General features: G+C 44.9%; 1 protein-coding gene across 2 annotated transcripts in view; it reads left to right on the forward strand.

Annotated features, from left to right (window-relative positions):
- The first annotated feature begins 246 nt into the window (after nt 1–246).
- The window catches only part of LOC137660245 (uncharacterized), a 123,134-nt gene continuing 99,390 nt past the window's right edge, over nt 247–23,990 (forward strand). For both annotated transcript variants that reach the window (XR_011047661.1, XM_068394977.1), the window contains exons 1-2: nt 247–362; nt 13,490–13,625. Coding sequence is in view for 1 of the 2 variants with exons in the window: in XM_068394977.1 (XP_068251078.1) it covers nt 13,499–13,625 (127 nt within the window). In the remaining variant the exon portion in view is untranslated. The remainder of the gene's footprint in view (nt 363–13,489; nt 13,626–23,990) is intronic.

The raw sequence follows: 23,990 nt of genomic DNA on the forward strand, positions 1-23,990 counted from the left end.
AAAAAGAAGCAAATATACTTCTATTCGCATATCTATACAATACTGTACATAAATCCGTAAACCCATATATGCCATGTATAATGGGGACATGAACCCATATGAACTAGATAAAAAACAAATACATAACTAAAACTGTTCCATTATTATTTATACAAATTTTGCTAGATTGCACAATTCTCTCTTATTTTCTATTTTAAACAATTGACTAAACTTTATACTATTTTGTCCTCTGGTCCTGGATCTGGTCAGACTGGTCTTCTCTTTTATCATCACTGCAGCATAGAAGAAGAATAGGTGTTTGTTGTCGAAGTGTATTTAAATGTACGGACTGAAGTAAACACTCAATTTACGTAATTTGATGGGTAATTATCCAGAATTTATTAGTAATAATTATGTTTATTAAAAGTTATTGCACAATATAATCTCTATTTAGTCTCTTTACGAAAACTGTATGCTAAATAACGAAAACAAGCCATCTGATAAAGTGTGTAAATTCTCCAACTAGACGGAAGTGGCCTTTGTTATTCTATCTTGTGAATTTGTACAGAAATAACCTTAGCTAAGTTATATCTGAATGGTAAATTGGTAACCTTATTTGTACCACGTTAAATAGTATATCAAATATGGTTATGAACAGTAGATTCTCTCTAACCTACTTTAGTCTAATTTCAAAGTGACCTTAGTTTCATCTTGCCGAAGGTTTGATGTTTGTCTAAATTATAGGAAAGGCTGGGCTTCGAGGCCTTTGTAAAGGCTGGGCTTCGAGGCCTTTGTAAAGGCTGGGCTTCGAGGCCTTTGTACATCAGCGGTCAGTTTCTCCCTCGTGCATATAAAATGGACATCAACTAACCTAAACTGCACCTTGCCTAACCTACTTACCTAACGGGTGGGCTATTGACCCACTGCGACCCTCCTTACACTGCTGTATACCAAGTCGACCGTCGTCATACATACAGGTGGCTGCTATCATACATACATCCCTGGGCTTCTTTTATTCAATCACAGACACAAAGATAATATAGATAGACTTTGCTGGAGCCTCTGTAGATGGTTGGAACAAACCAGACATAATATATAAAAAGTTATGACGGAAAAACCTCATTTTATAAAGGAAACCAAGGTAACACCACCTTACCCAATGTAGGAGCCGTAAACTTTTCTACCGGGAGCTACAGCCCCCCCCCCCCCCCCCCCCCCCCCCCCCCGCAATCACCCATAGACTGTCATGTTCTTAGCTTACCGAAAGACATAGTCTCAACCCTGTTAGCTTCCCAACTGGCTACACTCCTGACACGGTAACACTGAATCTTATTTTTTGAATTGTAAGGCTATAGTTATAATATTATTTTTCAGACCAAAATAAGCAACACTTCTCCCATAAGGAAAATCGTTTTGACAATTAATAAGAAAGTATATGCCTGTCCCAACGAACTGCATTGACTCAACTTTTGAACTTGCTTTGCTTTTGACTATGACGTAGTATATAGCTCATTAACAACACTTGAAAGGCATCTTGAATAGTATGTATTTAGTTTTACGGAAATGTCCCTCATTTTATCCTGTATACATTCTATAAATAATTCAAATCATCTGAAGAATAAGGAACCTAACACAATGGGGACCCTTATCTTCAGGGGAAAAAACTCCGGGTCTCCTTTCTTCAAGTGAGGAAATTTAATTTAAAAGCAGTATCCATTTGTAAAGATTTATTCTTTGCTAACATGCTAGCAAACTAATTTATCAATAAGTTAATAACGAATTGAATGTATAAAAAAAAATTGATGGCAAGACAAATTCTTATTTGGTCCTACACAAATACTGTACTGTGGAAATCATTATTCTTAACTATAGGAGAATGATATCAGTGAAGCTGAAATACAGCAGTTAAAACTTTTAACGACATGTAAACAACTGACAGGTAGTTACTCTGCCGGCAGTTGGAAGGCAGCTGTCCCTCCTGTAGCTCACTGTAACCTTAATTGGATTTCAGCCATCAGAGAGTACACTGGTTCCTCTCTGCTGGAATCTTTGGCAGATTATGCTATAGAATATGAGAATCTGTGTAACTCCAAACGTCTGCGCGCTAGCGCCAATGCTCTTGCGCGTGCCGCCGACGATCTTCCGCACGCTGGCGCCGATGGTCTCCCGCGTGCGCCCAATGATTTTCCAAGCGCGCAAGCGCCAATGCTCTTGCGCGCGCGCCAATAGTCTTGCACGCGCGCGGGCCGACTTTTTTCCGCGTGCGGGCGCCTAGGGTCTCCCGCACGCGTGCGCTCCGACTTCCTTCTGCGCTCGGGCGCCGATGGTCTCCTGCACGTGCGCCAACAGTCTTGCGGGCTCTTGAGCTCACCAACAGTCTACCGCGGTGCCTTACTGCGCTCCAGCGCTCATCATCACTTTCCTGCGCAGTTACGGTCCTGGATCCAATGCGCCAGCTCTTGCCAAAGAATCAAGGCTCGCAGATCCAATGCACCAGCTCTTGCCCAAGAACCAGCGGTTGCCTGCTCTCCAGGCAGATATTAAGCACCAGCATTATCCTGTGTTCCATCGCTCCAGTACTCTCCTTCACACTCGCGCAATTGTCAGTAAGAAGGAATAAAACTTTTTAGACAGGTCATCATTGCCCCATTCCTCCCCGCAAGCACATAAACATTGCCACCGGGAAAAGAGGAATAAGGCTTCACAGAAGGATTCAAGATCTCGAAGATTCCATCCTACAAGGGGAATCAAAATGTGGAATCCTTGGTCCCTGTCTCTTCTGAAGTTTCTTTTTCCTTGACAGACCACCATCAGCAAACAGGAAAGCATCAACTGACTGATCTCTAGATCACTGTTTGTTAATGGCTAGTTCACAGTTTACTGATCGCTAGGTCGCCGATCACCAGATCGCCAATTGCTAGCTCAATGCTGATCTTTGACCTCTAGTCCCTCCAATGACTAACGATCTCCAATTGCTAGCGTTTCCAATCACCGATTGCTAGTCAATAACCAGTCTTCAGCTTGTTGATCACTAGATCACCAATGGGCAGCTCATCTTACTTCGATCATTGAACTCAGCTCGCTGATCTCTGACCAGCCCATCTTCAGCTTGCTCATCTCTGACCAACCAGGGGGGACCATAATCAGCTTGCTGATCTCGAACTCGCCATCGGTTCACAGACCGCTGATTCATCGGTCATCGGCAATTTGCCAGCAGTTCGTGACTCGAACTTACTAGTCAACCGCATCCTGTAAGTTCCTGGATCAGAAGGTATACAACATACTTCTCGCTACTGGCCGTTCACCATCACACTAAAGTGATCGGCAAATGTTCGATAACCCTCATCAACAGCTTTCCGACGGAACTACTTGCGAGCACTCTCCAACTGCACAGTAACCACAGTACCCAACGGTTAACCATTGATTAACATTCGTGAGATTAATTCTATTCTAAGGAATAGCATCAATCCCATCAGGGCGCATGGTAAGGCTAAGCGTTGCCTTCCTTCTGTTAGTTAAAGAAATTCTCTCTCAGAGAAGAATTCTTACGACACGAGTCAAGACTCCAGCGTCGACAATCTTCATGCAAAAGGATCAGCAAGGAGCTGTCCCTTTGGGTCAATGTCCACACCATGTTGGAGTTTGAACAAGGGCTAAGACCTCAGGTCTTCATTTGCACACTGGACCTAAAGGATACTTACTCCCAGGCCCAAACCATCCATTTAGGAAGGTTAGAAAATTCAGTCTAGACAAACAAGAAACACCAGTTCAAGGCACTGTGCTTCGGTTTTTCCACTACTGTACACCCATCCTGGTCTCATAGGATCGGCTTCTGTCTCCTCTCTCTTGGGACGACTGACTGACCTTAGCAGACTCAGTGGCAACCTTGCATTAACACTGGAACTTCTGAAGTCTTTTTTACCAAGATCCAGTGTTCAGGGTAAACTTACGGAAGTCTTCCCTACTTCCCTCCCAGGAGACTGGTGTATCTGGGAATGATTCTAGACACCAATCTCCACAAAACCTCCTCGAAACGAGAATGACTTCCATTCCAAGAGACTTGAGTCAGAAAAAAGAAGAAAGGAGGGACCATAGTGCTGCACCACACGACCTCAGCCCTCTGGACAGAGCCCGAAGGTACCTTCACTTAAATCTCTTAAGAGATGAAGGCCAACTTTCCGGTCCTTCAGCAGCCTCATCGGTTCCTAACAGACCACTCAGTGGAGTGATGGACGACACACCACACACCACATAGAGACTCACATCGACAAGCAAGAAGGAACTTACTTGTAGCCTCTTCCCATCTAATAGTATAAACACTAAGATGGACCAAAGTCCGTTCAGTACCACTATCAGCCCGCTTCATTCCAGATGGAAGAACGTGCTCGCCGACAATCTGTGCACAGCATCTCAGGTAAGGTATACCGAATGGACTTTGGATCGCCATGTAGCCAACAAAGTCCCGACTTTACGAGGTCCTCCAACTAGGGGGTCTGTTCGCAACGCTCCTGAATCTCGGGCTACCGTTGCTCACCAGCCCTAGACCCCAAGACTCTTGGGCAACAACGGTGGGTACAACAATGACGTTTACGTCTCGTCCCTGTTTTATCTGGAGAAGGGCACTCAACAAGGCTAGAACATCGGTTAACCTCTCAAGGACTCTCCTAGCTCCGTTATGGCATTATGCAGAACGGTCTCCAAACCTTTTGCAGCTCCTGATAGTCTCTCCAAGAGAACCCTCTCCACATAACAGACAACCCACTTCAACACCTATCACAAGCTATAGCTTTGCTATGATTGTACGCCTGAGGACTACCCAATACCTCTTTGCAAAAAGATTGTCTAGATATCTGAGGAATTCCTCAGCATCAGTCTACCAGGCAGTATCACGTCTTGTGTGGTTGGTGTCATGTGAAAGTCTCTCTCCACTTGATACCTCGATTCCAGCATTAGCGGAATCCTCTAGTATATACAAGAGGAAAAGACCCCCTATTCAGTTCTGACAGGTAAAGATGATCACTCAACCTTGATCCTTCACCTTCAAACTGAAAGAAAGGGACACCCTCTCATCGATAGACTTTTCCTAACTCATACGGACTTACAACTTGCCTTTCCCCAGTCGGAATTGAGACCTTCCTCTCAGAACATGTTTCAAATCTCCAATCCCTAAAGGGACCTCCTTATGTTCCACTTCACCAGGCAACAAATTTTCTCCTGATTTAAGAACACAATGTTCCTACACACTTGGACAGCAACCATACGAATCAAGGAACTTCATGGTCTCTCTTTCGACATCGCCCATTATTGAGAAGGACGAAAGACAATGTTCAGTTTCGTCCCTGAGTATGTCGCTAGACACAGTCTCCAGAGGTGACGGATCCTACTCAAGTCTCAACCAGGTAACGGACGATCCAGATCATCCGTTACTGTACCCAGGGTAAGGTATGAGACTTTACCTAAAGAAAACGACAACAGCCTGCCCGGGTCCCTCCTCTTGTCAGCACTGGGAGAGACTGGAGGAGGACCACCGAAACATCATCTCAACATGACGACTCACAGTGTCAGGGGCATAACTATGCCCCTGGTCCTTCTTAGCAGATTACTCTGTGACGCAGGTTTTACAAGAAAGGATGTGAATGCTCCATGTGACTTTCACAACCTTTCTCCTGCAAGACGTGACCCACAGGAGATCGATACGATCTCTATCGGTCCGGTGGTGGCTGCACAACAGCTGGTTGTATACCTCAAGCTCCTTATTGGACAAGTAGCAGAAGGTTGAGGGCACTGTTACCCGGTTTTAGTTTGCGTGAATGAGAAGATTTGACTGGCTATTATTCTTTTCTTCATCCTACCCACTCGTGGGGGAAGCAGCATCCTGGGTTCTCTGCATAAGCTGACCTCAAACCACTGCAGGTAAACCACTCCCTTGTGTACCTAGTATTAAGCTAATACTGTTGCGTCCTCATACCCTGGCGAGGTGGTATTGGGAAGTCTTGGTTACGTCAGGTTTTCCTACATAGACTCGGAATAACTTTGCCTGGACAGTCACACTTCTGCACGTCTCAACACACAGCTTGCGTAGGCCGCGGACCTTGCGTAGCAAGGTTTAGCGAGGGCAGGGATTCCTTATTTTTGAGTAATATCATACTCAGATAAGGAGTCCCCGGGCAAAGCCAAAAGTCAGACTGGCAGGGACGTCCACCCTTCCTAATGGGTGAGTCACCCCTAATAAATAGCGTGGTTTGTATTCCAGTTACGGAACAAATGACAAATTCGTAGATAATTTGTATTTTTCCTAACTATACAAACCTTAGCTATTTATACAAACTTACCCGCCATCCCTATCCCCCTTGAAGTCCTACCTCCAAGCAAAGTGACTAAATCACAGGTGTGTGAACGGGAGTGGTAGCAAGTTACCCCCCCCCCCCCACTACCCCCGCTAACTAGCGGTGTGGGTAGTTAACCCTCGCTAAAATTTTAATGTCTAGTCATTTCAGCTCCGCCGAAAGTATAACCCCTAATAAATAGCTAAGGTTCGTATAGCTAGGAAAAATACAATTTTAAATATTAAACTTAGCCGGTGAATATATAATAGCTGACGTCTCCGACGGCTCGACAGATTCCCAAAAACTCGCGAGCGATCGCCATGAAGGTAGCGGGTGTGCCCACCAGCGCCGACTATCGGCCAGATACCGCATATACATGTAAACAGCTCCAGTTCTTCTCTGTCGGTTTCATCGACAAGTCGATTCCACTCGCTTTTTGACCTCGAGTTTTCTACCGAATTGGTGAAGTACTTGGTTTTGGTTTTATTGCTTTCGCCGTGTTGGATTATTCAATACTATCCTCAAATGAAATGCTTTTGAAAGGAGAGTAAAAGTGTTTTGCCCTTGCTTTTTTATCTCTGGTTTTTTTCCATAGAGTAAAGATGGCCGACCCTTCCCTCAGTGTACGGAAGTGTGTTTTAGGCTTTTAGTAATTATTTTATCACGTTAAAAATTATTGTTGATAATTATAGATTTTCCTCTATATATTTTATATCTCCCCGCCTTTATTAGGCCTCTTCAATTAGCTTTCCATTTATACTAAACATCAAGATAAATTTTATGTTTTTGTTTATATGCGGCCTTTACCTCCGAGATGTAGGCGGTCCTAACTTGGAAACCGAAGTTAAACAACGTTGAGCCCATTCGACTTTTATTTTCGTTAAGTTTAAATCATTTGCTCTGTAAGAGTTATGAAATGAATATTTTTTAGAAAATATTTTAAGAAAGATATTCTTTGAATAGTCTTCGTGCTGTTTTTTTCAAAGATGAACTAACGTTTGGTTTATTTATGCTACGCAGTTTGCGCTCTATCGTTACGATAGAGAAAGAGAAAATCACGGTTTCACTTTGCAGAAAGAGTAAATCGATTTTGACGTTTTGTTCATTCTTCTTTCAAACTGAAGTGTTTTAAATACTAATTTAAAGGAACTTGTTAATTTTCATTTTCTTAGTCCTTTCAGTTTTTTCCTTGGGTCAAATAACCTGTTTATTGACGAAGGGTGAGTGGGCTTTTCTCTTGTATGTGACAAGAGAGAGAGAGAGAGAGGAAGAGAGAACGATCCGATCTTTATTCTCGTCCCAAGGGAGTTTAGGAGCGAGTAACGTTGTTCTCGATTCAGTTTACTCTCGTCCCAAGTCTCTGTACGGGGAGAAAGGATAAAACGTTTTTAGTTTTTATTCTCGTCCCAAGGCACTATACGGTGAGAGATTGAAAACGTAGTCTTTAATGAACTAGTGTTTAGTCTCCTCCCCAGTCACTGATCCTTTTTAACTTTATATATTTCCGTTTTATTCGATATACAGTATATGTTTACTGATTTTTGCATGTGCTAATGTGCTTACATTATACGACTCATTTCGTAATTATCACCTTTTGATGTAAGGGAGAATTGCGTGCTTCAGGTAGAAATCAGTTTTATTCATGCCTAATGTGAAATTATTGAAAAATACGATATCAGTGAAGTAAGTGCAAAAAACAGAAAATCGTAGTGATAAAGTGATAAATGCGCAAAGTGTTTTTAGTGTTGCGACCGAGGGTTCGTCTGTTCGTGCTTGTCGTTCACCTAGTCCGAGACCTCTTTCAGGCTCCCCTGCACCAGGGAGAAGTAATGTCGTAGGACTTAAGGGGACGAGAGGCTTTAACCAATGAACAGACGTTCCCTCTGTGGTATCGGGCGTGTCTCGTCAAGATCGCCCCTACCATAAGACGAGTGAGGCTGTTTTCTCCTCGTCATCCGAAGGCTTCTAGCAAAAGAAACCTTGGAGCAAAGTTTCTAGACCCTTAAAGCGGAAGTCAGTCCCTTCAGGACAGGTCCAGCGTCCTGGCTGTAGCCATGGGGACAGCTCTGACCCTTTGCAGTCGTCGGAAGACGGTTCGCCTATTAAACGCAAGCGTAACACGGGGTCCGAGGGTCGCGGTAAAGGCAATGTTTTGCCAACACAGACGTTACCGTCGTCTCGGCCCGTTCCGACTCCCGTTGATCCTAAATGGGTTGTCCTGCAGGACATGCAGACTAAGCTTGCCTCCCTTATGGAGAAGTATGACGTTGAGCAGGTTCACGATGAACCTTCGCTTTCGAGTCGCCGTTACGCTAAACGAGACTCTGGCCGTCAGCCGCCCAAATGAGCATTTACTCGTCCTTTTGACGTTATGAAACGTGATGTCGGTAGTTTGTCACGTCAGTCACGTGACTTGGATCCTCACTCGCTGCAGTCCCGTGTTGACTTTCAGCCGCTGCCGCAGCCTCGTGTTGACGTTCAGCCGCTGCCGCAGTCTCGTGTTGACGTTCAGGACGTTCGCCAACCAGCTCAGTAGCCTTGTTTTGACGTTGAGCAGTCAAGGGTTGTTTTGACTGGTCAGTCTAGGCAGTCAAGGCAGTCTCGACTTGTCGTCGAGCGTCCATCAACTCCTGTTGTTGTTGCTGGTCAGTCCTTTCAGCAGCGACATGACGTCGCTTCCTTGACTGCTACTGCTGCTCCTTTGCGTGTGGACTTTGCTTGTCAAGCATTGCCACCGCGGCAGGTCTCTCCTTTTCATGAGACTCGGCAATTGTCGGACGAGGTTCCTTCAGATGAGGAAGTTGCTGATCCTCCTCCTACTGATATTCCTTTGGGGACTTTGTCAGACGGAGAGGAGCCTAAACTGCTCAGCCCTCTATGGACTTTAAAAAAATCATGCTGATTTTTAAGGATCTTTGTCCGGACCATTTTGTAACTGCTGCTCCTCGTTCGCCTTCGTCAGAGTTTACACTAGGCCTAGCTACTTCGAAGCCGTTGTTGTCTAAGCTAGTGCTCTCTCGCTCTTCTAAGAGAGCTTTACGTTTGCTAGGCGACTGGTTGATCACCAGGAGGAGTTTGGGGGAGACAGCCTTTGCTTTCCCTCCTTTTAAACTGGCTTATAGAGCGAGCGTCTGGTATGACACGGGAGAAGTTCTCGGCTTGGGAGTTCCTGCCTCCACCCAGGGAGACTTCTCAAGCCTCATAGACTCTCCCCGTCGCCTGGCCATGAGACGCTCCGAGATTTTATGGTCGGCTTCAGAGCTAGACCATCTCCTGTTAGGAGTTTTTTCGAGCGTTTGAAGTTTTGCTGTACAATTATGTCATGCATGAACAAGGCTATCAGGGATGGCTCCAATGATCTGGCAGCCACGTTCTCTGCAGGAACAAGGCTATCAGGGATGGTTCCAATGATCTGGCAGCCACGTTCACTGCAGGAGTACTTAAGATGTAAGTGCGCTCAATGTGTTCATTGTCAAGACAAACTTCACGATGAAGACTACCAATTCTGTCTTGGCAGCATTAAGGGAAGGCGACTGGATGGTCTCGCTCGACCTTCAGGATGCATACTTCCACATCCCGATTCATCCAAACTTTCAACTACATCTGAGGTTTGTGGACGGGAAAGTAATGTACCAATGTCAAGCACTGTACTCCGACCTCATTCCTGCTCCTCTTGTTTTTACAAGGCCCTGGCAAAATGTAGCAAGCTTTCTACATTTTTTGAGGATTCAGAGCCTCCCTTTATTTTGACGACTGACTAATCAGGGCGTCTTCATTATATCGCTGTCTGGAGAGCCTCTAATGGACATTAGACCTAACCAAGGAGCTAGGTCTCATAGTGAACGTAGAGAAGTCGTAACTTACAGTACCCCATCCCAGACTATTCTTTATTTGGGAATGGAGAGACAGTGTCTGATTTTTCGGGCCTTTTCGTCTCCCGCAAGAATGGAACAAGCTCTGTTAAAAGTCCTTCACTTGCAAGAGAAAAACAGTTGCTCTGTAAGAGTTTGAACTAGCCTCGTGGGAACTCTTTCATCGCTGGAGTAGTTTATCTCTCTGGGGAGACTCAACCTATGCCCTTTCCAATTTCACCTAAACCATTGGAACAAGGAAAAGGGCTTAGTGGGTACAGTATCTCTTTCCCAATCTCCAACTCAGTCTAGACATGTCTGACTTGGTGGGACAGCAACATCAGACTTCGAGAAGGTCTTTCTCTTGCGATCCAGAACCCAAACCATGTGTTGTTTTCAGATGCATCGGATTTGGGTTAGGGAGCTCCACTGGACAGTCTGGAAGGCTCGGGTCTTTGATCCACGGATCAGAAGGAACTCCATTTTCTCCTTTGGCGAGATTTGTGCAAGGAAAATGAATGTCTTGGCGGACGGCCTCAGCAGAAGAGGACAAGTCATCTACATGAAGTGGACGTTGCATAAACTGTGTGCGGGAAGCTATGGATGACATGGGGTCAACCCACCATAGATCTTTTTGCGACTCTCTCTGACAAAGAGGCTCTCGACTTACTGCTTTCCAGTTCCAGATCCAGAGGCAGCCCACATAGACGCTTTCCTGCTGGACTGGTCTCACCTGGACGTTTATGCCTTTCCACCTTTCAAGATCCTAGACAAGGTGCTGCAGAAGTTCACCTCTCACGAAGGGACCAGGTTGACATTGGTTGCTCCACTCTGGCCCGCGAGAGAGTGGTTCACAGAGGTACTTCAATGGCTGGTAGACGTTCCAAGGAGTCTACCTTTAAGGATGGATCTCTTACGGCAGCCCCACGTAAGGGATCTTCATCAAAGCCTCCCCGCGCTTCGTCTGACTGCCTTCAGACTATCGAAAGACTCTCAAGAGCTCGAGGATTTTCGAAGGAGGCAGCCAGAGCGATTGCGAGAGCTAGGAGAGCTTCTACCATCAAAGTATACCAGTCGAAGTGGGAAGTCTTTAGAGACTGGTGCAAGTCATCATCTATTTCCTCTTCCAGTACCTCTGTAGCCCAAATCGCAGACTTTCTCCTACATCTGAGAAATGTTCGCTCCCTCTCAGCGCCCACTATTAAGGGCTACAGGAGCATGTTGGCGTCTGTATTCAGACATAGAGGCTTAGATCTTTCCAATAATAAAGATCTCCAAGATCTCCTTAAGTCTTTCGAGACCTCTAAGGAGCGTCGTATGGCAACTCCTGGATGGAACTTAGACGTGGTCCTAAGGTTCCTAATGTCCGACAGGTTTGAGCCATTACATTCAGCCTCCCTGAAGGATCTCACCCTCAAGACGCTTTTCTTAGTGTGCTTGGCTTCGGCTAAAAGGGTCAGTGAGATCCATGCCTTCAGTAGGAACATCGGCTTTTCCACAGATAAAGCCACATGTTCACTTCAGCTTGTTTTCTTGGCCAAAAATGAACTGCCTTCTCGTCATTGGCCTAAGTCATTTGATATACCTTGCCTATCAGAGATCGTAGGCAACGAGCTTGAAAGAGTACTGTGTCCAGTTAGAGCTCTTAAGTTTTATTTAGCTCGTACCAAATCCTTACGAGGTGGATCTGAGGCCTTGTGGTGCTCAGTTAAGAAGCCATCAATGCCTATGTCTAAAAATGCTTTGTCGTATTTTATTAGATTTTTAATCCGAGAGGCTCATTCTCACTTGAGTGAAAAAGACCGTTGCTTGCTTAAGGTTAAGACGCACGAAGTAAGAGCTATAGCAACTTCCGTGGCCTTTAAGCAAAACAGATCTCTGCGAAGTATTATGGACGCGACCTTTTGGAGAAGCAAGTTGGTATTCGCTTCATTTTACTTAAAGATGTCCAGACTCGAGTGCAGTAGTGGGTTAGGGTTCTACCACTACATTCCCTTAATTCCAATATCCTTTTAATCTTCTCTTGAAATGTTTTTAATTGGGTTGTACGGAAGGCTAAGAAGCCTTTCGCATCCTTTTTGATTTGGCGGGTGGTCAAATGTCATTTCTTGAGAGCGCCCAGATTAAGGGTTTTGATGAGGTCCTGTTGTATGGGTTGTCGCCCTGGATACTTCAGCTCCTGGGAGTCTTTCAGCATCCTGAGAGGATGGCTGGGCTTCGTAAGGAAAGCGGACTAACAAGGCAGAGTAATCGTCAGAGTCAGCTTCCTTACCAGGTACCTATATTTATTTGGGTTTTGTTATGATATAACTGTCAAAAACTCTAAGCATATACGCCGTAAACTGTATTAATACTGGTCTCTACCCACCACCATGGGTGTGAATCAGCTATATATTCACCGGCTAAGTTTAATATTTAAAAATGATATTTTGATTATAAAATAAATTTTTGAATATACTTACCCGGTGAATATATAAATTAAAGGCCCCCCCTTCCTCCCCGATAGAGACCCAGCGGAATGAGAAGAACTGGAGCTGTTTACATGTATATGCGGTATCTGGCCGATAGTCGGCGCTGGTGGGCACACCCGCTACCTTCATGGCGATCGCTCGCGAGTTTTTGGGAATCTGTCGAGCCATCGGAGACGTCAGCTATTATATATTCACCGGGTAAGTATATTCAAAAATTTATTTCATAATCAAAATATATCTACGAATTTGTCATATTTGTTAAATAATTTGTATTTTTTCCCAGCATACAAACCTGGACCTATTTATACAAATTGCCCTTCCACCCTTTCCTCCAAGAAGTCCTGCCAGAAAGCAAAAGTGGTTGCTCAGCCCAGGTGTGTGAGTGAGGGCCCCATCCCCACCCGCTAACTAGCGGTTGGGTTAGTTATCCTTCACTGAAATTATCATGGCTCGTCTTTCAGCTTCGCCAAAAGTAACACCCCTTATAAATAACTCCAGGTTTGTATGCTAGGAAAAATACAAGTTTACAAATTTGTCATTTTGCCAGGTAATTGAACATGGTATTCAGGAATAGGTGAAAGTCTCTTATGTCTTTATTTCATGAAATGCAGAACTTGCATGTAGAGATTGGAAATATTTTAGTGTTGCAATGCAACATAAAACCATAGCAACCGATAGACATATCTTATTTTCGTGTATAGAAGAAATATTTCAAACAAATTGTCATTAGATATGGTCTTGCAAATTCTGTAGCATCAATGCTATTGTCATATAAGGAAGCCTTGTATTACTTGTCTTACTGCTTACTGCTTATTCCTTAATCTGTATTGCACAACTGTTCCTTTTAATTGCTATTCTACAGGCTGAAGGTATGGAGGCTAAAGGAAGCACCTTAAATTCTACAAGACTGTCTCTAGATGTTGCTCAGTTACCTTTGACCCCCTTTGGAATGAGACAGACGGGGTCAAGTAGGAAAAAGAAGCCAGTTGGATCTCCAGGCAAGTCTATTTATATAACCCATAGTTGTTCCGTCACTAAATACAAACCCTTTCGCTCTTTATTATTATTATTATTATTATTATTACCAGCTAAGCTACAACCCTAGTTGGTAAAGCAAGATACTATAAGCCCAAGGGCTCCAATAGGGAAAAATAGCCTAGTGAGGGAAGGAAATAAGGAAATAAATAAATGATGAGAACAAATTAACAATAAATCATTCTAAAAACAGTAACAACGTCAAAATAGATATGTCATATATAAACTATTAACAATGTCAAAAACAGATGTCATATATAAACTATAAAAAGACTCATGTCAGCCTGGTCAACATAAAAACATTTGCTCCAACTTTGAACTTTTGAAGTTCTACTGATTCAACTACCCGATTAGGAAGATCATTCCACAACTTGGTAACAGCTGGAATAAAACTTCTAGAATACTGTGTAGTATTGAGCCTCATGATGGAGAAGGCTTGGCTATTAGAATTAACTGCCTGCCTAGTATTACGAACAGGATAGAATTGTCCAGGGAGATCTGAATGTAAAGGATGGTCAGAATTATGAAAAATCTTATGCAACATGCATAATGAACTAATTAAACGACAGTGCCAAAGATTAATATTCAGATTAGGAGTAAGAAATTTAATAGACCGTAAGTTTGTGTCCAACAAATTAAGATGAGAATCAGCAGCTGAAGACCAGACAGGAGAACAAAACACTTCTTCAGAATAGATTGATCACCAAAAATCTTAAAAGACTTTCTCAATAAGCCAATTTTTTGTGCAATTGAAGAAGACCTAATGTGTTTCTCAAAGTACATTTGCTGTAGAGAATCGCACCTAAAATTTTAAAAGAGTCATACAAATTTAAAGAAACATTATCAATACTGAGATCCGGATGTTGAGGAGCCAGCGTCCTTGACCTACTTACAATCATACTTTGAGTTTTGTTAGGATTCAACTTCATACCCCATAATTTGCGCCATGCACTAATTTTAGCTAAATCTCTATTAAGGGATTCACCAACCCCAGATCTACATTCAGGGGATGGAATTGATGCAAAGAGAGTTGCATCATCTGCATATGCAACAAGCTTGTTTTCTAGGCCAAACCACTTGTCATGTGTATATAGTATGAAAAGTAATGGGCCAAAAACACTACCCTGTGGAACACCGGATATCACATTCCTATACTCAATGTACTTTTGGTGAGGCTGGAAGACTAGAAATGAGATTAGTGAAAGACTGATTATCTAATATGCAGAAGAAAGACCTGTTCCCTTGTGCAGGCCCCCACGACTTGCAGTAAAACCTGCATGGCTAATTGGCAGGCACTTTCCTGTTTATTTTCTACCTACAGGCAGAAAGAAGAGCCCTCAAAGGACCTGTGCACAGTGCTAGAAGAACAACATAAGAATGGATAGTTCATATTGGTGTAAGGACCATGAAGTAGGATTGTGTGTAGGCCCCTGCTTTGAGGAATGGCACACAAAAAAATAATAGAGCATGGATGTATAATGTTTTTCATTCAGAATTATGTAGTCTTTTGAAATAAAATAGCAGTAGTTTGTTCTGACTAAATATAAACCCTTTCGCTATTTGTAGGAATTATACTTTCAGCAAAGCTGGAAGATTAGCCATAAGACTTTTACCGAGGGTTAGGGTGGTTAGCCGGCTACCCTGCTCACACAAATACTGTACCTTTGTTGTCTCGTCACTTTTTACTTTTGGCTCGGTGAGAGTAGAAGTTTGTCTCTCTCTCTGCCCAACTCTTTTACTGTACTTGCCTTTGACTTTTTTTATGGTTTTACTTCTTATGTTTTTATATATATTTACACATTTGTGTAATGTTTTTATATATATATTTAAACATTCTTTTATCATTACAGTGTGAGTGTTGGTGTTGTGGCATTTCTCAGGGTCGTAGAAGCCTTCTCTTACGGTCTCTACCCCTTTGACACAGGACAGCATGTAGGCAGGTGGCCATCCCCTCTTTCTTCTAGTGCAGCGGCCCAGCCTCTGTCGCAGGGGATTCGACTTCGTGTGGATACTCCTCCATTCGGATGGTGATGTCGGTCGCTCCCTGCTGGTTCATCGGAGGGAAGCAGCCTGCCCATAGCTGGACTTCGGTCTTGCTTCTCTCCCCTGACGCCGCTGCACTTCCTCGTTCTATGCTGGCAGCCAACAGAGGGAGTACATAGTCTGAACCATGTTCCTTTGCCTCTCAGGGAACACCTTTCCTGTCCATGGGTTAGGTTGTTCTCCTGAGTGTTTTTTTCTTCAGCTAATTAGATAACCTTTCCTCTCCTTTGGTATTGTCTCTCCTCATACGGAGTTTCGAGCCTACCTGCCTTCTGTCGGAAGTTAGACCACCTCCATGGAGCATGGTTCGCGTCCTTTGGTCCCTGAAGGGTGCCCCTAACAACCCATGATGCCAAACAGCAGATCTTCCCCAGATCTTAAAGACTAATCTCTTGCTCTTGTTGGGTTCGGCCAAGATAGTCGGCGAACCCTATGGTCCACCTTCAGCATTCATGGTGATAGGCAAGGTAATACTCGACTTTGTTCCTGGCAGCACGGATTCGGATTCGAACCATCGGAGTAGGAATCCTTCGTAGTGTCACCAATGATCCAAATCAACAGCTACTATGCTGGGGAAGAACTTGAGGTGCTAGACTACAGTAGCTTGCCCCCGAGTGTCAGAACTCTTCTTCAGCTCGGAGAAGGTCAAGAGAAGGGTCACCAAGAACACGTTCTCAGCTTGGATTTGCAAGGTCATAGACTTAGCATTGAATCCTGATCCTTTCTCCTCAGTAGAGGAGACCTAGAGCTCATAACGTTAGGGACAGGTGTATGTCTCTAGCGTTTAAAAAGGACTTCTCTGACGCAGGCCTTGCAAGCGATCGTGTACATTAAGTGTCAAACGAACTTCGCTGCTCACTTCCTGCAAGACGTGACTCACAGGAACATGGAGACATTCTCTTTAGTCCCTGTGGTGGCTACACAATAAATGGTTAAAACACCTCATGCTCCTTAACCCTTTTACCCGCAAAGGACGTACTGGTACGTTTCACAAAACCCATCCCTTTACCCTCATGGACGTACCGGTACGTCCTTGCAAAAAAATGCTATAAAAATTTTTTTTTCATATTTTTGATAATTTTTTGAAAAAATTCAGGCATTTTCCAAGAGAATGAGACCAACCTGACCTCTCTATGACAAAAATTAAGGCTTGTAGAGCAATTTAAAAAAAATATACTGCAAAATGTGCTGGGAAAAAAATAACCCCTTGGGGGTTAAGGGTTGGACATTTCCAAAGAGCCTGGGGGTAAAAGGGTTAATGGACAAATAGCAGATGGTGGAGGGCAGAGTTTAACCATGGTTAAGTGTGGGATGGATGATAAAGAATAACTGGCTCTTTCTTTCCTTCTTTGATCTTCCCCCCTGTTGGGGAACAGCATCTACGGTACTCGGCAAAGCTGGCCTCTGCTTTCTGCAGGTATAACCATTTCCCTCGTGTAACCTGGTGTAGATACAGTATATATATGTTACGTCCTCATACCCCCTGGTGAGATGGGATTGGGTAACGTCTATGGTTGATTCAAAGATTCCTTAATTGCTTAGAATTCTTACCTAGACCTAGTCACACTGCTAGTATCACACATTTACACAGATTGGTTAGGCCGTTAACTGTGCTTTGCACGAATTTAGCAAGGTACAAATATCAGGGTTTCTCCCTGTTCCGTGCAGAGCATCAGAGCATGTACTGGTAAACTCCAGGTCAAATACCAGCCAGTTGGTTCAGACTTTCACCCTCCTAATGGGGAAGTCATCCTTATAAATACGGAAAGGGTTTGTATTTATTTTTCCTAACAATACAAACTTTGAGCTATTTATACAAATTGATCCGCCATCAACTGTCCCTCGATAAGTCCTGCCAGCAATAAAAAGTGACGAGACAACACAGGTGTGTGTGAGCAGGGTAGCTGGCTACCGCCTAACTCCCTCCCCCCCCAATAACTAGCGGTAGGTTAGTTACACCTCGCTGGAAGTCTTATGGCTAGTCTTCCAGCTTTGCTGAAAGTATAGTCCTTATGAGTAGCTCAAAGTTTGTATCGTAAGGAAATATATAGATTACTTTCAAATTTGTCATACAGTATTGTTTTTACTCCATCATTTAATTAATATTCCTATCTTTAACTTAAAATACATTATAAGTATAAAAATAAATATCAACTTCGAAAAATTATCATCAGTGAAATGACCGCTAACTGCAAAAAATAAGCGTGACATTACGAAGGTGGTCCTGGGGGATGCTTAACAGGTTAAGCTATTTTATATTCTATATTCATTCCTTTTCATATACTGTAGTTTATTTTCTTTCTTCACTGGGCTCTTTTTCCCAGTTGAAGCCCATGGGCTTATAGCATCCTGCTTTTCCAACTAGGTTCGTAGCATAATAATAATAATAATAATAATACCTCTTGCTTCAGCGAGTGGAGGGATATAGGATCCAAACTATCAGCTGGGACTTTTACCTGGGAAACCAAGGTCCATAGGAGCTGATTGGTTTCCGGATTTGCGATGCTCTAAGATAGGAACTTGACTCTTTAGCTCAGTGCACCATCTGAACCCTAACAGAATGGTGCACTACAAATCTTTGTCAAAACTTGATGTAATTCTTTCCTTTTTACCATTAACAGATTAGTTGTTAAGTAGCACTGTACCATATAGACGTCTTGATAGATTGCAGTCATTTCTTGTAATGAGATATTGAGGATGGGAAGTTATACAGTTATTTTTCTTAATGAGAAAGTTCAAGGTTTTATTTATGCTGTATAAGACTTTAGTATTAAAAGGTGGATAGCGAATATACAGTAGGTGTGGAATCCAACCAGGAAACTCTACAAGTTCACTTAGTGTTATGATTGATTACCTTTTAAACTAGTCTTGAGTGGTTGATATATTTATTATTCTAGATTGTTAGTTTTCCATTGGTTTCCTTCACTGTCCCACCTCCATCACAGTGGGCGAATCAGCAGTATGAACATTCAAGAGAGTCATGAAAATAGACAGAATTTTGATGATAAAACCTATTAATCTTTAGTAGGTAGTAGGTTGGCCAGGGCACCAGCCTCTCGTTGAGATACTACTGCTAGAGAGTTATAGGGTCCTTTGAATGGCCAGATAGTACTACTGTACATTGGATCCTTCTCTCTGGTTACGGTTCACTTTCACTTTGCCTACACATACACCGAATAGTCTGGCGTATTCTTTACAGATTCTCCTCTGTCCTCATACACCTGACAATAATGAGATTACCAAACAATTCTTCTTCGCCAAACGGGTTAACATCTGCACTGTAATTGTTCAGTGGCTAAGGGTAGAAGAGACTTTAGTTATGGTAAGCAGCTCTTCTAGAAGAAGGACACTCCAAAATCAAACTATTGTTCTCTAGTCTTGGGTAGTGCCATAGCCTCTGTACCATGGCCTTCCACGGTCTTGGGTTAGAGAGGGTACACTTGGGCACACTATTTTATCTTATTTTTCTTCCTCTTGTTTTGTTGAAGTTTTTATTGTGTATATAGGAAATATTTATTTTTCAATATTAAACTTAGCCGGTGATTATATAAGCTGCAGCTCTGCTGCCCGACAGAAAAACTCTACGGTCAAAATACGCCAGCGATCGCTATGCAGGAGGGGGTGTACATCAACAGCGCCATCTGTCGAGCAGGTACTTAGTACTCCATGTAAACAAAGAACCAATTTTCTCTCTGTCGTGCCACCGGCAAGACCTATTAAATTCGCTGTTGCTTACTGGATTGGTTTTCACAGATTTTGGTGAAGTACACATTTCTAGTTATTAGCTTTCGCTTTGCAGAGGTTATCTTCAATACATCCTTGCATTCTTTTATTGATTTTTGGATTATTTGTTGACGACTTGGATAGATTTTGAATTCCCCTTTGACTAATTCAAGATGGCTGACCCTTCTCAAGTCCCTAAATACAGAAAGTGTAGTGCTAGGGACTGTTCAAGGCGTCTTCCGAAGGCCTCTATCGATCCGCACACCGTTTGTTCCAATTGTCGGGATAAAACCTGTCAATTGGAAGATCGATGTGAGGAATGCGTTGGGCTTTCGGAATTCGATTTTCTCGAATTCCTGAAATATTCACGTAGGCTAGAGAGAGATAGAGTCAGGAGAAGTTCATCTCGCTCCGTTGATATTTCCTCTCCTCATGCCCCACAACCTATTCCTTCCCCTGTAGTGGTTGCTCCTGATCCCCCTTCTAGCACTCAACAACCTTCGATGGCAGATATGATGCGTGCCATCCAGGCTCTGGGTGAGAGAGTCGAGTCATTGGCGAGTGACCGTAACCAACTCATGGCAGACGTAAAGGAGTTGAAGGGTAAGAGTGCAGTGGGTAGTGACAAAGTGAGTGGTAGTGTTGTGGAAAGTGTTAGTGTTGCGCTTGAGGGTGCGTCTGTTCGTGCCTGTCGTCCGCCCAGTCCGGGACCTCTTGCAAGCTCCCAAGCCCAGGGGAGAAGCAATGTCGTACGACCAAAGGGTTCGACAGGCTGTAATCAGCGGACAGACGTTCCCTCCGTGGTTTCGGACGTATCTTACCAAGATCGCCCCACCCACAAGAAGACGAGAGAGCCCATTTATTCCTCGTCTGCGGAAGATGTTTCTCGGAAGAAACAATGGACCAAGGTCTCACGGCCTCTTAAACGCAAGTCGGTCCCTTCCGCGCAAGTCCAACGGCCCAGCTGTAGCCACTGGGTCAGTTCGGACTCGCTGCAGTCTTCCGATGACTGCACACCTCCTAAGAGAGGCAAAGCGGTACCGCAACAGGCAGTAACACCGTCTGTTGCCGCACCTGCTACTGTAGACCCTAAGTGGTCTTTGCTGCAGACCATGCAGACGCAGTCAACGTCATTAATGCAGGACTTTCGTGCGGAGAAGGTTGACGCTGCACCACCCGTTAGCCTACAACCAACCACGGTTGTGCGTCCAGTGGACGCTGAGGCTACCTTCTCCCGCACTCCAGCTGTGAGAGTCCCGCCACCCATGCGCAGTGTACCCTGCCAGCCGCATGTTGACGTTCAGCGACGCACGGAACCCTCCGTTGACGTTCGCCAGTTACAACAACAACCTAAGTTGTTTTGTTTTGACGCGGTGCGTCAACCTCCGCAACCCAGTGTGGTTACCACTACTCGCCCACAGCAGACTAGAGAGTCAGGAGTAGACGCTTTGCGCCCCCGCGCTGCTATGGTTGTTGCCAGCTCACAGACTGGCCAACAGTTCCATGACGTTGCGTCCAGTGCAGTCACGCATGCACCCGTGCTGCCGGACTCAGCTGACCAGCCAATTCCTACTCCTTTGCCGCTTCCTCCTCAGTATTCAGACGATGGACTCTCTGATGATGACGACGCTGCACACTTTGACGACCCGCATACGGACATCGACGAACCCAAGACCACGCCTCCCTCCTTGGACTTTAGGAAAGTTCTTGCACTGTTCAAGGAGATGTATCCTGATCAGTTTGTTTCTGCAGCACCACGCTCTCCTCCATCTGAGTTCGCTTTAGGCACGCAGTCATCCGCGCCTGCCTTTACGAAGCTCGTCCTCGCCCGCTCGTCTAAGAGAGCTTTAAGAGTGTTGGGAGATTGGATGCAGTCCAAAAAGCACCTTGGGAAGACAGCATTCTTGTTTCCCCCTGTGAAACTCGCTTCCAGATCGAGCGTCTGGTATGCCACGGGAGAAGTTCTCGGCTTGGGAGTTCCTGCCTCTGCCCAGGGCGACTTCTCAAGTCTCGTAGACTCTCCCCGCAGGCTAGCCATGAGACGCTCCAAGATTTGTTGGACTCCTTCAGACTTAGACCATCTGATGAAAGGAGTGTTCAGAGCCTTCGAGGTTTTTAACTTTTTGGATTGGTGTTTGGGAGCGTTGAGCAGAAAGACCTCCCCTTCTGACAAGGAAACTTCCATGCTCATTATGTCCTGCATGGACAAGGCCATACGGGACGGTTCCAGTGAGCTTGCGGCTTCGTTCGTTTCCGGGGTCCTCAAGAAACGGGAAAACCTTTGCTCCTTCTTGTCAGCTGGAGTTACACAATGTCAGAGATCGGAACTTATGTTTGCTCCTCTCTCAAAGTGCCTTTTCCCAGAGGAGTTGATCAAGGAGATTGCTGCCTCCTTGATTCAAAAAGACACGCATGACCTGGTTGCGTCATCTGCCCGCAAAGCCACCCCTTTGCCTACCGTGTCTAGACCCAGGATGGACACTCCAGCGTCCAGATTTATTTCGCCCTTTCGTGGCAGAGCCTCCAGCAGAGGAGGTGCTCGTGCCGAAGGGAGACGTGGGATTAAGAAGAAAGGTACCAAGTCCTTTAAAGGCAGAGTCTGACTGCCACCTTCTTCAGACAGCAGTGGGAGCCAGACTCAAGAACTACTGGTAGTCCTGGGAGAACAGGGGCGCAGATGCACAATCTGTGAAGTTGCTCAGAGAAGGGTACAAGATCCCGTTTATGCGCAAGCCCCCTCTAGCAACGTCTCCCATCGACCTCTCTCCCAGGTACAGAGAGGAGGACAAGAGACTAGCTTTGAAGCAAGAGGTGTCTCTCTTACTAGAAAAGGGAGCGGTAGTCAAAGTCCGGGACCATCAATCCCCGGGCTTCTACAACCGTCTCTTCTTAGTGGTAAAGAAGACAGGAGGGTGGAGACCGGTGCTAGACGTCAGTGCTCTGAATGTCTTTGTCACAAAGCAGACGTTCGCCATGGAGACGACAAAGTCTGTGCTAGCAGCGGTCAGGAAGGAAGACTGGATGGTCTCTTTAGACCTAAAGGACGCTTACTTTCACGTCCCCATCCACCCAGATTCCCAACCTTTTCTAAGGTTCGTTTACGGGAAGGTTGTCTACCAATTTCAAGCCCTGTGCTTTGGCCTAAGCACGGCGCCTCTTGTCTTTACGAAACTGATGAGGAATATTGCCAAATTCCTGCATTTAGCGGACATCAGAGCCTCCCTCTATTTGGACGACTGGCTTCTAAGAGCCTCTTCCAGTCGTCGCTGTCTGGAGAATCTAAAGTGGACTCTAGATCTGACCAAGGAATTGGGTCTCCTGGTCAATATGGAAAAGTCCCAACTGGTCCCATCCCAAACTATAGTGTACTTAGGGATGGAGATTCACAGTCAAGCTTTTCGGGCTTTTCCGTCGGCCCCCAGAACAAGTCAAGCCCTAGGATGCATCCAGAACATGCTAAAGAAGGACCGATGTTCAGTCAGACAGTGGATGAGTCTGATAGGGACGCTTTCATCCGTGGACCAGTTCATTGCGTTAGGGAGACTGCACCTCCGTCCCCTTCAATTTCACCTAGCTGTTCACTGGAGAAAGGACAAGACGCTAGAAGCGGTCTCGATCCCCATTTCCGAGAAGATGAAGTCATCACTGACTTGGTGGAAGGACAACATCTACCTCAGAGAGGGTCTGCTCCTGGCTGTTCAGACCCCCAACCACGTTCTCTTCTCGGACGCATCGGACACGGGCTGGGGTGCGACATTAGACGGTCGGGAATGCTCGGGAACTTGGAACTCGAATCAAAGAGCGTTACATATCAACTGCAAGGAGCTACTGGCAGTTCATCTGGCCTTGAAAAGCTTCAAGTCCCTCCTTCTAGGCAAGGTGGTGGAGGTGAACTCAGTCAACACCACAGCCTTGGCGTACATCTCCAAGCAAGGAGGGACCCATTCTATGACGTTGTACGAGATCGCAAGGGACCTCCTCACCTGGTCAAGAGATCTAAACCTGTCTCTAGTAACGAGGTTCATTCAAGGCAACATGAATGTCATGGCGGACTGCCTCAGTCGGAAGGGTCAAATCATCCCAACAGAATGGACCCTACACAAGAATGTGTGCAAGAGACTATGGGCCACATGGGGCCAACCTACCATAGATCTCTTTGCAACCTCGATGACCAAGAGGCTCCCAAATTATTGCTCGCCAATCCCGGATCCAGCAGCAGTTCATATAGATGCTTTTCTACTGGATTGGTCCCATCTAGACCTTTATGCATTCCCCCCGTTCAAGATTGTCAACAAGGTACTGCAGAAGTTCGCCTCTCACGAAGGGACAAGGTTGACGTTAGTTGCTCCCCTCTGGCCCGCGAGAGAATGGTTCACCGAGGTACTTCAATGGCTGGTGGACGTTCCCAGAACTCTTCCTCTAAGAGTGGACCTTCTACGTCAGCCACACGTAAAGAAGGTACACCTAAGCCTCCACGCTCTTCGTCTGACTGCCTTCAGACTATCGAAAGACTCTCGAGAGCTAGAGGCTTTTCGAAGGAGGCAGCCAGGGCGATTGCTAGA

The sequence above is a fragment of the Palaemon carinicauda genome, chromosome 20 (assembly GCF_036898095.1).
Source record: "Palaemon carinicauda isolate YSFRI2023 chromosome 20, ASM3689809v2, whole genome shotgun sequence".
Taxonomy (NCBI): Eukaryota; Metazoa; Arthropoda; class Malacostraca; order Decapoda; family Palaemonidae; genus Palaemon; species Palaemon carinicauda.